Below are 15878 nucleotides of genomic sequence, written 5' to 3'. Positions count from 1 at the left end.
CTTGGTGATCTCAAACCATAAAGTAGGCTGATTAGATCTCTTTCTTACTCTTAAATGCTGACTATGAGAGCTTGATTAGTTGATTGAATATATATATGTGGAGCAATATTTTTTCTTGGGTAGGTAAGACAATTTGTCATATTATGCATTGTCCTAAGTTTAATCATGTGATGTTCTCGATTAAAATCAACAAGATTCCAGCGCATTCAATCTACTACAAATTCAGCAATCTTAATTTATTTACATATTTTCCTCAAACAAATCATTAAAATAGACGGTCTGATTTTAATATAAAATTAGACGGATTTAATATTGAATTTTTCTAACAATCTCATTTCATTTCACTTTATTCCAACACTATTATTCTAGTCATCCATTCTCTTTTCCTTTCTTGATTCTCGAACTATATCATAAAAGTTTAAAAAATGACTTGATGGTCTTAAGAAACGAAGTAAACTAGTCACTGCATGAGTAAAAGAATATCATTACTGAATAAATTAAACTGGTCACGAAATAGATTAAACTGATTCCTAAATAGATTAAACTAATCACAATATTAAAAAAAAAATGGCGTCTTCTTCTTAATATTGAACTTGGACCGTCCTTAATTTTAATTTAAAAGTAGGCGGTCTTTTACAAGACCAGTTGCTTAATGTTTGTAGTAGGTTAAGAAAGGGATACAGCTAGAGAATAATAATTTGCACAAGGGAGAATTTTTTGTCGACAATCTAGCAAATCATGGATTAAACTAAGAGTCCACTTGTAGTTGTAGAGCCCAACTTATTTGTATTGTAATGTTTGTTTTTGTAGGAACTTTTGTTTTCACCTTGTTATCAAAGTGATGGTTTTTACAAGTGGACTTTTATGTAGTTTAGTTTACTTGATTGTAGAATTAATACAAAGCTTGATATTGAACTTTTGTAGTTTAGTAGTTATGGGCTAAATCAACTTGGGAGTTTGATGTTAATTTGTTTAATGAGTTTGATTAGGAGTTAATTAAAGTTACTGGGTTGATTAGTCCTTGTCTTGGACGTGCTTATTCTTGGGCAACAGCCAACAAGCATAGTCTAATTTGTTTCCTGTTTAGTTGTGAGTTGTGAGTTGTGAGTTGTAACTATCTTCTAGACTACTCCCTCCGTCCCATAATATAGTGCTTGTTTCTTTTTTACACGGTCTTCAAGATGTAACTTTGACCTTTAATATCTTCAATTCCGTATTAATAAAAAATATAAAAAGTTGATATTATTAAACTACACATTGAGACGAATCTAACAAGATCCCACATGAATATGTTTTTTTATATATACAAATGAGAATATTTGGTCAAAGATTTTAAAGTTTGACCCATCAAAAATGAAATAGGCACTATATTATGGGACGGAGGGAGTACTTGGGATCTTTTCCACATGTTTTAATTTCTTTTTCCCTATTGTGTGTATCTTGAATAGAGATTTTGAGAAAACTTGAAATTGTGATTTTGAGACTTATCCATCATGTTTCCATCACTCATAAATCATTTAGAGGGAGTTTGGTATGATTAATGGAAAGTGGAAACGGAATGAAAAGGATTTGGATAAGGAGGGGAAATTGAAATAATATTTGTGACTTTTAATAGTTGTTTGGTATCCTAGTGGAATGGAAACAATTGAGAGGTTTAGATTGAGGAAGGAAACATGATTTGTTTCCACTAGTTTAATAAGGGTAACATGCAGGGATCGTGAATCCCTTCGGAAACGGTATTTGTTACTTAACACTTATACCAAACAATTAGAAATGGAAACGCTTATTTGAATCCGTTTCCTACATAAAATTTTTCTATACCAAACACCCTCCTAGGGCCTGTTCTCTTCGGCATAAAACAGCTGAACTGAACTGAACTTATTGGAGCTGAACTGAACTGAACTTATTGGAGCTGAACTGAACTGAAATTAACTGAACTGAACTGAACTGAACTGAACTGAACTGAACTGAACTGAATTGAATTGAATTGAATTGAATTGAATTGAATTGAATTAAATTAAATTAAATTGAATTAAACTGAATGTAATAAATATATAAATAATATTTTAAATAATAATAATATAAATATTAAATCATAATTATAATGATAAGTAATAATAATGAATAATAATAATAATAATAATAATAGTATTTTGGATATTTTTAAATGATAGTTATAAATAAATAATATTAATAAACATAAATTAATAATAATAATAATTAATGATAATAATGATAATTAATAATAATTATTTTATATTATTTGTATTAATATATTAATACTTGACGATGATATATAATAACAATAATATCTAAGAAGTAATTAATATTACTATTTTAATAATTAGATTTAATAATTTAAAAATATTTAGTAATAAAAATAATGATTGGGTTGGATCGCGAAAATTACATCATAAACCGTCTTGACGCGATTTGATTGGTTTATGGGCTAAAAAAAGTGGGTTTATTTGTACTTTAACCTAAATCATGTTCCTCCTAATAATAATAGTAATAATAATGAGTAAAGCTATGATAAAAAAAAATATATAGAAACAACAACAACAACAACAACAACAACAACAACAACAACAACAACAACAAAACAACAACAACAACACAACAATAATAATAATAATAATAATAATAATAATAATAATAATAATAATAATAATAATAATACTTAATAGTAATGATATATATTTGAATAATAATAATAATAATCATAATAATAACAATGATAATGATAATAATAACAATGATAATGATAATAATAATAATAATAATAATAATAATAATAATAATAATAATAATAATAATAATAATAATAATAATAACAATAAGAGTAATTAGTAAAATAAATTATACCAACATAATAATAATATTTAACAAAATGGTTATAAAAGAATGGAGCTGAACTGAATTGAACTGAACTGAACTGATCTGATCTGAACTGAACTGAACTTATTGGAGCTGAACTGAACTGAAAATAAGCTGGGGAGAACAGACCCTTAGGGGGTGTTTGGTATGATTAATGGAAACGAAATGGAAAGGATTTGGATTAGAAGGGGAGATGGAAATAATAATTGTTATCTTTATTAGTTATTTGGTATCTTAGTGGAATGGAAACAATTGAGAGGTTTATGATTGAGGAAGGAAATTAAACGTGATTTGTTTCCACTAGTTTGATAAGGGTAACAAATAGGGGGATTGTGAATCCCTCCGAAAACGGTATTTGTTACTTCACACTCATACCAAACAATTAGAAATGGAAACGTTATTTATTTGAATCCGTTTCCTATATCAAAATTTCGAATTTTTTCCTTGAATAATGCAAAAGTGGGTTTAATTTCTAGAAATATGCCAAAAAAAAAAAAAAAATTCCCTGCGTACCGTCCACGTAGGACGGCACGCGAGAATTGTTTTTTTTTTCTACTTAACTAAAACCGCTACTTGAAGTAGCGGTTTATCTGGGCAAAATGTTGCAAGCACATATCAAACTTTAGAGTTGGGGATTTCAGTAAACCGCTACTTCAAGTAGCGGTTCATTAATGAAAACCGCTACTCCAAGTAGCGGTTTACTGAAATCCCCAACTCCAAAATTTGATATGTGCTTGCAACATTTTGCCCAAGTAAACCGCTACTTGGGGTAGAGGTTTATATATATAAACCGCTATTTTAGATAGTGTTTTATGTGTATAAACCGCTACTTAAAGAAGCGGTTTATTTTAAAATAAACCGCTACTCTGAGTAGCGGTTTACGTGGGCAAAAAAAATAGTTTCTCGCGTGCCGTCCTACGTGGACGGTACGCAGGGAATTTTTTTTTTGGGCATATTTCTGAAATTAAAACCCACTTTTGCATTATTCAAGGAAAAATTCTAAATTTTTCTAAACCAAACACCTTCTTAGTATTTATCAATTTTATTTGAAGGGATTTGGTATCTATTACTTTGTTCAAATTAACTTTGACGTAATAATGAATTTGAACTTTTAGTATTCATCCAAACACTTGATCAAGAATAGATCTTTCTATTAAGATTCGTGATTTTCCTACGTGTTTAATAAAAATAAGGATGTATTTTCATGTTATAGTCCATCGTAAGATATGAGACTTGATCCTACATCGGTCAAAAGTGGTGTGGGGTTTATATAAGACTACATCCCTTCTCTAAGAAAAAGGATTATAGCCTTATTAGGGAACAAGTGTAAGCTATAGAAAGTACGATGCCCAAGACTCATTGAACAATTAGGATTTTGCTGTTTAGTTTTATATAATAAAGGTTATCTTAATTTTGACGCAAAATGTCTTAATTACTTACAATATACCCATTATGGTAAACTTTTTTTTTTTCTCTAATTTGACTTTCAGGTTGGGTTCTTAGTAGCTTTCGAACGTGTTGAGATCCTCTAGAGTTTCAAAATAACTCTACACAGTAGAGTTCGTTAAATATCAGTCGTTGATTAAGAAATCAAAGGCTTGTATTTTCTTTCCCAAAAATCCCCCCTATTTTCCCCCCGAATATCCTGCCCATATCTTTTCCTTTCCTACTAATCAGGAACCCTTGATTTTATAATATATGGTCAGGATTCAACTCTACGTTGTAGAGTTTTTATAAAACTCTAGAGGATTCGGACCCCTTTCGAACCATACCTATTTTCATTGACTCATTCGATCCTATTAAACTTTTATTCAAAACGATTTGTGGCAACTAAATCGAGACGAATGTAGTACTACTTTTGAGTAATAGAAGCCTAAGTACCAAAATTATCATCAAGAGTTACAATAAGAAGTAATTTGTATGTATTTTGGTTACATCTGATAGCTTATTGTAAATTTATTAAGGAATCTTAATGATGAATTTAACATCATCCATATAATTTACCCTATTTATTGTTGGTAATAAAAAATAGAAAGATTGGAATCCATAAGAGCATTAAAAGCTCTGATGCTTCCCATTCCCACTGGTGTTGGAGAGTGGAGCGCCTTTGCCTTACAGTCACAGGAGTCAGGAGTAACTGACTAAGCTCACTGCTCATGCATGCAAACTCTAGTAAGAAGCTCATTTTTTCACCGACAAAATATTAAAAGTTGCATGGTTGAGTTTGAGGAGTAGAAATAAGTTATACTTATTTAGAGTCTAGACACTAGTGAGAATTAGTCGATTAGATAAGTGATTTCCTTCATTTTGTAGGGAACTTCCTACGGTCAATTTTTATTGACGTTTTATTTATAAATTTTTATGTCAACCAAACAAACATATGTATGATAAAAGTATAAAACACATCCTATTGAAGAGAAAGAAATGCTAAATTTACCCACTAAGATAAATAAACTATAAAAAGTTCATGTTTCTAAGCCAGAGTTTATTAACTCAGCAGTAGACAGTTTTTTCATCAATAGAACTAGCTCTTTAATGCTAGTGCCTAGAAAGGGGACCTTCGGGGGACAAAGTACTTCATCTAGGGCTTTTAATTTGCATATCACAGTAGTTGTGAATTTGTGATGTTACATGAAATAAATTACTTATTTTTGTGTTCTTTTAGAATTGATTTTCTTTTTTGAGGGAAAAAGGTGGTGTTTAAATTCATCAAAACATATGCTTTGTCCATTGATGGAAATAGTTTGGCCCATCATCCCTAAGCACATTAGACCACCTAATAAAGATAAAGTATTCGCTAAACAATAAGGCACCTTTCAGAATAGAATCAAGATCGGAGAAGTAGATAGGTCCCTTTGAAAGACGATTAATTATATTATGACATTCAAAATTCAAAGATTTCTTGCAGATCATGAGCACAAGCAAATTTGAGAACAAAACACAATGCTTTTTCCTTCGGCTATTGCAACAGGCCACCACACCCGATTTGGCGAGACGCAACAAAGATAACATCTCCCTAGTGATTCCGAGTCACGACTCAGGTCCCGCCCAACCATCTTCACTCACAACAGCATCTACATTCAACTTAATACAGCGCAATGGCGAAATTACTTCAATGTTTTTGGCTTTTTTTTATTTATAAGCTATATGTTGTTTTGGAATTTGAGGCTGTTGGTGTTATTAAGAAGATGCAAAAGAATAATGGTGGTAGAACATATGAAAACTTGATTGTTGAAGATATTAGTAAGTTGTCTCTTTGGTTTTCCTCTATTTTTACTTCTAATGTTAAAAGGGTGGGAAATATTGTGGGCCTGTGGCTCATAGTAAGGCTAGTCCTTCCTCCCATGGGTTGTGAGTTGTATCTTTGTAACTAATTTTCTGCATTATCTGAATTTGTTACACTTGATTTCACTCAGCCCTGATTCTTTTCTTTCCTTTATGGTGAAGACTGAAGACTTAATTCACCCTGATTGGACCTTATCCAACAATAAATAAGGGTTAATAAGATAAGTTAAGATAAGATCCAATATCTTTTAGAGAGTGAAGCATAAAACAGAACAAAACCAGAAAAAGAGTTAAATCCAGCTTCTAATAAACATGCCTGTGAATATATCAGATGAGCACTGCCAGAAGTCTGTCAGGTGACTCATGTAATCTTAAACAGAAAACCTGAATTTTCAGCATTCTATGAGAAGAAACCAATATTAAGAATAATCATACAACGAAATACTTTTGTCATCCGAGACACTTGCCAGTCTACCAGACCGCACCCCGGCCCCACCAGGTGGTCGAAACGCTACCCCCCAGACCATGTCAGAGTGGGTAGTCATGCTCTGAACAGCTGCCCGCATGCTCAGATCCCAGAGCTTCACCGTCTTATCACTTGATCCACTTGCAATAGCTGCGCCATCAGGGCTAGGATCAATGCTCAAAACCCAGCTCGAGTGTCCCGACATCGACCCAATCAAGCTCTTTCCTTCAGAATCATACATATGAATATGGGCATCATCAGATCCTGAGAACAGAACTCTAGGGTCATTAGGAGAGTAAGCAATAGATCGAACAGGCATGAGGTGGCCCTCAAGGTGATGGAGGAACTTGGCACGCGCCACATCAAACACAGAGATTGTCCCATCCATAGAGCCACAAGCAAGTCGTCTACCATCAGGAGACCAAGCAACTGAGAGGACAAACTTCTTGGTAGCAACCTTATCGTTGGGTTTGCTACTTTCAGGACGGGGGATTTGTAGTGACGCAACAAGTTGCCATGTTGCGGTGTCCCATACCTTAATTGAAGTGCTACTTCCTCCAGCTACTGCTAACATAGTTCCCTGATGACAAAAGTTGCATAAGATTGTGAAATTGATACAAGAAGTGAAGAACATAATTCAAGTTGATTGATAGCAATTAGCAAATGCAGAGGTATTCAGTAATACAGAAACCTATACAGCAGGTTCCAGGGGAAAGACCAACAAAAATACAACTTCATATCCAAGACAGGTAACACAAAAATACAACTGCACATCCAAGACAGTTAACAGCCAAATGGCCTATATTAATACTCCTTTGTGCAGTTTTTTGATGGTTCATCACCATTCATGACATTGCTAGAGTAACATCTCTAACTTCGTGCAAGTAGCTATTTGTAGAAGTTATACATCACTCAAGTACTCGATAGAGAACCTAAAGACAAATCAGGAACGGGAAAGAAAGATGAACAAAAGCACGGGTACATACATTTACACAGAAACAAAAAAGTGGAAAAGAGTTCATAGTCATTAGCAAGTACCACAAGAAACCTTAGGAAGAAAGGAAATTCATACTATATAACTGATTAATATAGTACACTGTACATTCAGTACAAAAGAGCATGCAGCTACCACTTAAAGCCATTTCTAAAAGCTCCAGAATAGCACTGTTATCCCTTTGACCTCCATATGTAAAACATTTCCAGATTGCTATTGCCAAAACATGAAAGGGTATGCTAGAGCCTAGAAGTCACGCAAATGAACTCCAGATATTTACAGAATAAGATTTAGTAATACAACAGTTAAGAGCTCGTGTAAGGACAGCACAAACTCAAAAATGAACAGCGTGAGAACAAAATGGATAAAAATGCTAAACAATATCTCGCCAATGCCTTCATAAATGTGCCTCTGTTAATCAATATAGAAAAAAATTCTCAAGAATTATATGCCCTGAAGAAAGTTTGAGGGAGGGAATGAGTGTTATTTCAGTTGGACACTCTTATTGCCGTAATGTCGTAAATCGTAATGATAAAAATGGCATTAAGAAGAAGAAGAGATACAGATGTAAACTACTACAGGAAAATGTGCTGAGTGCTAAATCATCCCAAAAAATACCACAATGCACATAAATCGCCAATAAGACCAAGACCATCAAGTCACGAGCACTAAAAGATCAACAACATTGAGGCCTAGACATGGGCGTAAACTGGGAACAATCAGTCAGTCAGCCATGAGAGCACATCAGTCAGTGTAGTAACATAGCTGAAGATCAAACTTTCTAACAGAATACGAAAATATACCTGAATTAATTACAAACTCGAAAAATTCAGGAACTACTATTTCACTCAGCAGGCAAGTGTATGCAACACGTTAAATCACTGTGAAAGTGTGACTACATGAAATATTAAAGAAATCACTGGTTCCGGATACTTCACCCTAATCTTCCAAATGCATTTTCATTTTCCAGAGGGCATAACAATGTGCATTTGTGCAACACACAGACGCAATTGATAGTGAAGTATAAAGGCAAACTAAACCAAAATGCACCTCATCTTGTAAGGACTGATCCCACAACCCCCATGCTGAAAGACCAAAAAGAAACAAGTTACCAATTTACTACAAAATGAAAATCATCACGCCAGGTTTCCTGAAGTAGAATTAATTTTATTACCAAGAAAGGCATTTGTGTACATCCTATTTGGACTTGTATATCATACTACACGCCAAAAGATTCCCAAACGCAACTAAGTTCTTACTTAATTATATGCAATTCTTACATTTGTATGTTCTGAAACAGTTTCCATCTTATCCTATTCTTAAGTTCCTGATTCTTTAAAAAGTTCAGATTAGTTTTACAGAATTCAGCTCAGATTTTATCTAAACATTCTATGTTCCATTAAATAGTAAATCAAACCGAGTATCTATATCCATTTAAGACATTAAGATACATGTCGCATACTTGTACGGCACAATAAATTCATTGTCTAATATTAGAGATGACAGCAATAGAATGAATTTGTTCATGTGTATACATGCACATGCTTCATATTATTCTCTCTCCCAGCAATGAAAAAACACAGAAACCCATAAGTGGTTAGCAAAACACATAAAACCAAAACTTTCCAAAATCAACTTGTTTCATCATCTGAGTAGCTAGAAATCTACAAGAACACACTCATTCCTTGTTCAAAATTCGCCAGAAGAGCAATTCCTCAATTTAGCAGCAAATGACACCCACAATAGTTGCAAAAAACACAAAAAAATACAGAGCTCACAACAATTTATAAACAACCAAACACAAGAATCCAGAATGAAAATTCTCAAGACTTAAGTTCCCCACATGTCAACCCTAAACAAAAACACAACGAACTCTCCCCAAAAACAAAACTTACCACAAAAAAGGAACATAATATTTTTTTCATTCCCCACTAATTACAATCAATCACTCATCTGGGCATCAGACACCACCCTAAATCCACTCCCACCTATCCCAACAAAAAAAAAGTAAAATGATATCTACATTACAAACAGCAACAATAAAACCTTAGTCCCAAAATAGTATGGGGTCAGCTAACGCAACATCATTCCATGACACATAAAACACTAAAAACAACTGCCCAGAAACGAAAATCCAAAATTGGGTTCATGATTCTCAAAAATCAACCTCAACTACTCATCTAGCATTACACCAACCAACACATACACACACCCCCCAAGTCCCCAACCCAACAAGAACAACAAAGCCTTAGTCCCAAAATGCTTCAAAGTAGGCTAACATAAACAGTCATAAGAAATCTTTTTCGTGACACATAAAACAATAAAATAACTACCCAAAAACGCAAATCCAAAATTGGGTTCATAATTCTAAAAAAAGCAACCTCAATTACCATCTAGCATTACACTAAACAACACCTCCAGCAAGAACAACACCACCTTAGTCCCAAAATGCTTCGAGATCGGCTAATATAAAGCTTCATACGAAATTGTTTCCGTCACACATAAATCAATAATATAAAAACTCCCCAAAAACAAAAATAAACTCAAAATTCGGTTCATTATCTCAAAAATCAACCTCAATTACTCATCTAGCATTACACTAAAGAACACCCCTCAGTCCCAGGGTCGGCTAACATAAATCGTCATAAGAAATCGTTTCCGTCACACAATAAAACAATAATATAAACAACTCCACATACACAAAAAAATTCAAAACTCTTAACAATTCTCAAAAATCAACCTCAATTACGCATCTAGCATTACACTAACGGCCCATTTGGTAGTTGTTAACAAACTGCGGTAATGGGAATGAATTTTAAGTGTAATTTTATTAGGGAGCACCCTTAAAATCTCCATGGGGAGGCATTTTTTCTCCATAGGCAAGCAATCTCACCCCTAAACTTGTGTTTTTGTCTTCAAGGAGAAGACATCTTCATTACCACCTACAAGGTAGTATTGGATGGGAATGAAAATTCAAGAAGGAAAGTTAAACACTTTAGGATAATAGAATTACCATGGGAATGGACAATGATATTGTTCACAAATTTACACACAAATCTATTCTCATTACCACCCTATATAACCAACTACCAAACGGGCTATAAAGAACACCCCTCAGGGTCCTAAAGTATAAGAAATCGTTTCCGTCACACATAAAACAACAATAATAACAACTCCACATATACAAAAAAAAACTCAAAACTCTTAAAACAATTCTCAAAAATCAACCTCAATTACTCATCTAAACACCACACTAAACAAAATAACAAAAACCCAACAAAAAGATTTTAAAAAAAGAACTTAATTGCAATACCTTAGGATGAAACTGCATTTGCCAAGATTCAGAAGGAGGAGCTTCAAGAGTAGCAATAGTATTATTAGTATCAACATCAAAAACCCTAACAAAACTATCAAGAGAAGCCGAAGCAGCGATTACACCCGAAGGATGCGCTGCAACGGAGACAACACCGAGGCTATGGCCTGTATTTGTGCGCTCCAAGACGATATCATCGTCGGCCTTCCATAGACGTACTGTCTCGTCGAGAGCGCCTGTTAGTAGGAGAGAGAAACTGCGAGTGTCGGTCGGCGGAACCCATGTTGCTGCCCATATTGAGTCTTCGTGCGCTGATTCTAAGGATTTTAGACCTGCTAGTTTCATTGTGTTGTTTTGTTTTGAGTTTTGACAACAATTTTGAGCATGAGTTTGCTCATGTAGGTAGCAGTAGGCAGTAGCACACTCTTTTTCAAGTTTGCAGTGAACAGCGGTGTTATCAGTTATGTGCTTGGTTGGGTCGACATGTAAAAGATGGGAAAGTCCGAAAGTGGAAGTTTTTAGGAATTAGGCTATTAATTCAACTTTTTTTACTAACTAGTTATTAATATTTTCATGAGTTAAATGGTCAAATCTGGTATAAAATATTTTCATGTTAAAAGAGACTATTTAATGTTACTTAGTTCATTAGCTAGAACTTTACTATATTAACTTGAGGTCACATGGTCAAATGGTCAAATCTGGTATAAAATATGTTTCTAATTTTTTTAATGTATCAACATGAAATGAAACAACTAAAGGGACATTGCCACGTGGCGGGTATATCAGATCATGTCAGAAAAAATAAGTTTAGATCAGTTGATCATTGTTACTATTATGGTTGTTATTATTGTTGTTGGTAAGATGATTATTATTATTTCTAATGTTATCATGATTATTATAATTTTGTTATTGTTATTATTATTATTATTGCTTTACTATTACGATTTCTATTACTATTAGTACTACTATTTACTACTCCATCCAATTAATAACAAAAAAAAACCCTAGCCTTCTCTCTCTTTCTCTCTCTCTCAAACCTTAGCCTCCCCTACCCCTTCTTCATTAATTGTTTTCAACCATGGTAAGCCCCTTTTTCCCTTTTATTTTCAGTTTTTAGTTGATTTTCTTGTTTTGTTCAATAAATTAGTCTATCTTTATGAGATTTTTTCAAACCCTATTATGGGGTTTTTAGTTTCTGTTTTAGAAATCTCTTTCTCCCCTATGGAAGTTGTGAGTATGGTTCTTTTGTTTTTAGGTATGAGAAATTATTCTCATTGGTTGAAGTTCGAGACTCAACATAAAGGTATTGGAATCTCGGATGCGGTCAACCTGACTCGATCAAGAATGTTCTTCCCAAACTATATCAGAATGATAGACTTCTTCATCAATAGCTGCTTGATTCAGCAAATACAAGGGGGTTGTGTTGTATTGTTCGATCTGATTCATCGTAGTTTCTTCAAAGACGAATTTGATTTACTCTGGTTTAATTGTATCTTGTTTTACTTTATTACCTATTGTAGATGCTGTTTGGCCTTCAATTAATGAAATTTCTCTTTCAAAATTTTTTTTTTACTATTCCATCCGTTTTCATTTGTTGTTGCTATTTGGAATAGGGGAGAAACCAAAGTAACTTAAAAAATGGGCAAGATTCCACAGTTTTAAATGAATTTTTTTTGGAAATTCAAAATTGTTATTGATAACCAAAAAAAGAGTATTACAAACACCAATTCTCCAACTTCAGAGCATAAAAGCATCAGTATCCAACCTTACCCACCTTCTAGGAAGGGTTGTAAGGTAGACCCTTCATGTGCTTCCCTGAAGGTACAACTAAACCAAGATAACAGCCAATTAAAGATAACTACAAATTATCTACATAGTTGAACTTTCATGGAATCAGGAATTCTACAAGCTACATTGAATATAATTAAGTCCATAGTTTGATCAGGTAACTTGTGATTGCCTTCAAACACTTGATGGTTCCTTTGCATCCAAATGTTGTAGATTGCTTCAGCAAACAGCATGCCATATAATTGGTTCTTATTGTTCTTCTTCCTGCACTTACTAGCTGCTATAGAGATTTCATCTAGGAAAGCCATAGGCCTTCTAGCTATACCCAAGATAGTCAAACATTTCATCCAGATATCAGTAGAGAAGGGACAGTTGAAAAATAGATGTTGAATATCTTCTTCTGCATCATTACAAAGCACACAATGGTATCACTGATCATATTCCATTGAGCAAGCCTACTCTTGGTAGCAAGTCTGCCCAGTACAGCCAACCAAGTGATAAATAGGCTTCTTGGGGAAGCCTTGTTGTTGCATAGTAACCTCTTCCACCTTACTTGGGTAATAGGTTCTCTAAGATCTTTATAGAAATTGCTAATAGAGAACTTCCCATTGTGCTCATAATCATGAAGTTTAGTGCCATTATCAAAGTAAGATCTGCAATTCATGATTTTTTAAGAACCCAAGACATACCAGCAGGAATTCTCATGTTCCAAACATCGTTACTCTTGATATAATAAGAGTGAATCCATTGGATCCAGAGCTTGTCCTGTTTTAAAGCAATAGCCCAAAAGTGTTTAGCTATGGCTGCTTTGTTCCAGTTCTCCAAGTTGATGAAGTTAAGACCTCCTCCAGTTTTAGGAAAACATGTTTGCTCCCATGAAACTAGAGTCTTCCTTGAAAGAGAGTCTTTACCTGTCCAAAGAAAGGATCTGCAATGGCTTTGAATTTCTTTTATAATCTTCTTAGGAAGAAGGAAGATTTGACACCAGTACACCTGCATACTTAATAAAACAGATTGCACCAATTGGAGCTCTGCCAGCATAAGATAGAAGTTTAGCAGCCCAAACTTTAGTTCTTGCCATGATTTTCTCAATCAAGGCTTACAAGTAACATAAGAGAGCTTCTTTGTGGATAAGGGACTCCAAGGTATCTGAAAGGAAATTCCCCTTTAGGGATCATAACAACCTCTTCAATTTCCTTTATAGTGTCATTCCTAACTCCCCCAATGTAGATATTGCTTTTCTGCAGATTAGCCTCAAGACCTGAAGCTTTTGAGAACTTATTGAAAGCATTCATTAACATTAACTAAAAATAAAGATGCTAATTCTTTGAGTTAATCTATGTCAGGAAACCAATAAACAAAAGTATGAGGGGTGAAAGAGTAGAAAATTACTTGAAATTTCCACAATATTTCCAAAGTAGCTATCTTTATCTAAAATATTTTCTAAAATCTTTTTAATAAAAAATCTAGTTGTTTTCAATTACTTTTACAATTGGGAAATACCCACTGGTCCAAGTTGGGAGTTGATCCATGGGCCTTGGACGAAGGCCGAAATCTCTTGGGTCATAGAGTGGAGGACATTGCGTGAGGCTGATTTCACAAAGCAACGACAACCTCCCACTCCTGTCAGTGGGCGGATAACGGGCCGGTGTCACCTGGATCCAATAATACCTAGCTAGCTTAGATCTCAACTGGACCACCATTTTTTTTAGTTTGGTAATCAACCTATTTGACTAATATGATATCATTTATTGTGGTGGTGTAATTTTTGCAAATTTATATTTCCTATGTCTACTAAATTTGTGACCTACCTCATCAAAGATCACAAAACAACTATAAGAACTTAAGAAGCCTATGTGACATCTACAATAGAAGTCAAAACTAACAAATACGTATCAAATGAAATATATACAATTCTAATAATATGACAAACCACGATTGTTTAGGAGATCTAACACTTCTAATAACCCTCTTCTTTCACATCGTTGTGTGATGCATCCTTCTACAAGGGGGTCTGTTAATCTTTTTTAGTTTTGAAATAGTACTAGATTTAATTCAAGTGATTGTACACAAGATACTGATATCTGATGCATTTCCGCGCAAATTTCGATCAACAGATCAACCCCTTGAGTAATACAAAAGAAACTCCCTAAAGTTTCACATGGAGAGAGATAAAACCTTATATATGAGTAGAAAGACTCTTCATTGTAGAGAGACTAAAATTTATTAAAAATAATAACATAAAAACTAGTAACAAAAGAAAAAAAAAAAAGGGGGCTTACCACCATCCTAAAGGATAGCGGCATCCCCTAGAATGAAAATTAGAGTTTTGAGGAAGAAAAGAGATAAAAAGGGGGGAGGGGGGAAATAAGGCGGATTCTAGGTAGAATTAATAGAGTTAATTTATTAGTTATTTTAAATGTTTTCAAAACAATCATTTAGAAAAATTAATCTTTTTCCACAATATTTCCAGAGTATCTATCTTTATCTAAAATATTTTCAATAAAAAATCTAGTTGTTTTCAATTACTTTTACAGTTGGGAAATACCCACTGGTAATCTTGTATTATGAAACATTTGCAATGGTGAACCGTTTTTATTTTGAGTTTCAAAAATAACCCTATACTTAGTAATATTATACAATCTTGACATTAATGATGATTAAACAGTTATTTCGACCATTAAACCTATTTCCTACTCTAACCCAAGTTAACCACTACATAACCCACTAAATCTCCAACCAGCACCACTCTTCCACCGGAAACATTATACTTCCATCACTCTCTCCCTTCTGATGACTTTAATTTCTCTCTCTCCTCGTCACTCTATCCCTCCCCGTGACTTCTCTTCTCATCTCTCTTCCGCTGATGCCTCCCCAGATCTTCACCGTCACTTTATTCCCCCTCCCCCCTCTTCACGTTGATGGCGCTGGTGATGGTTGTGGGGTTAGATATGTTGTTGCATATATTCTTCTCTTTAATCCGATGGTGGTGCTGCTACCTTTGTTGTGCTGCTCTTGTTGTGACTGTGGCTTTTCTGTGTTGGTGCTATCCCCGGCCCCTCCGTCTCTTGATCTAGTCTTCGTTCCTTCTCTATCTGCTTCGCCGCGTCCCTGATTATATCTCTTCCCCTATTTTGTAGATATGGTGGTTTTGA

The 15878-nt window shown here is 34.1% G+C and overlaps 1 protein-coding gene across 1 annotated transcript; it reads right to left on the bottom strand.

The window, feature by feature from the left end:
- Positions 1–6383: 6383 nt before the first annotated feature.
- LOC104887652 (WD repeat-containing protein VIP3) lies at positions 6384–11442 on the bottom strand. The gene is made up of 2 exons (XM_010672335.4): positions 10936–11442; positions 6384–7208 (listed from the first exon to the last, which is right to left on the bottom strand). Exons 1-2 carry the CDS (start codon positions 11278–11280, stop codon positions 6582–6584), a joined length of 972 nt encoding a protein of 323 aa, XP_010670637.1. The 5' UTR covers positions 11281–11442; the 3' UTR covers positions 6384–6581.
- Between the last annotated feature and the right edge of the window lie 4436 nt (positions 11443–15878).

This window comes from Beta vulgaris, chromosome 2 (genome assembly GCF_026745355.1).
Source record: "Beta vulgaris subsp. vulgaris cultivar EL10 chromosome 2, EL10.2, whole genome shotgun sequence".
Taxonomy (NCBI): domain Eukaryota; kingdom Viridiplantae; phylum Streptophyta; class Magnoliopsida; order Caryophyllales; family Amaranthaceae; genus Beta; species Beta vulgaris.
Note: the sequence above shows the minus strand (reverse complement) of the source record. Positions and strands in the feature narration are given on the sequence as shown.

Excerpts from the sequence above, each read along its gene's own strand:
- LOC104887652 (XM_010672335.4), bottom strand. The coding sequence starts at position 11,280 with ATGAAACTAGCAGGTCTAAAATCCTTAGAATCAGCGCACGAAGACTCA. Across the intron at positions 7,209-10,935 it reads AAATGCAGTTTCATCCTAAG|GGAACTATGTTAGCAGTAGC; the intron begins GTATTGCAATTA and ends TTTTGTCATCAG.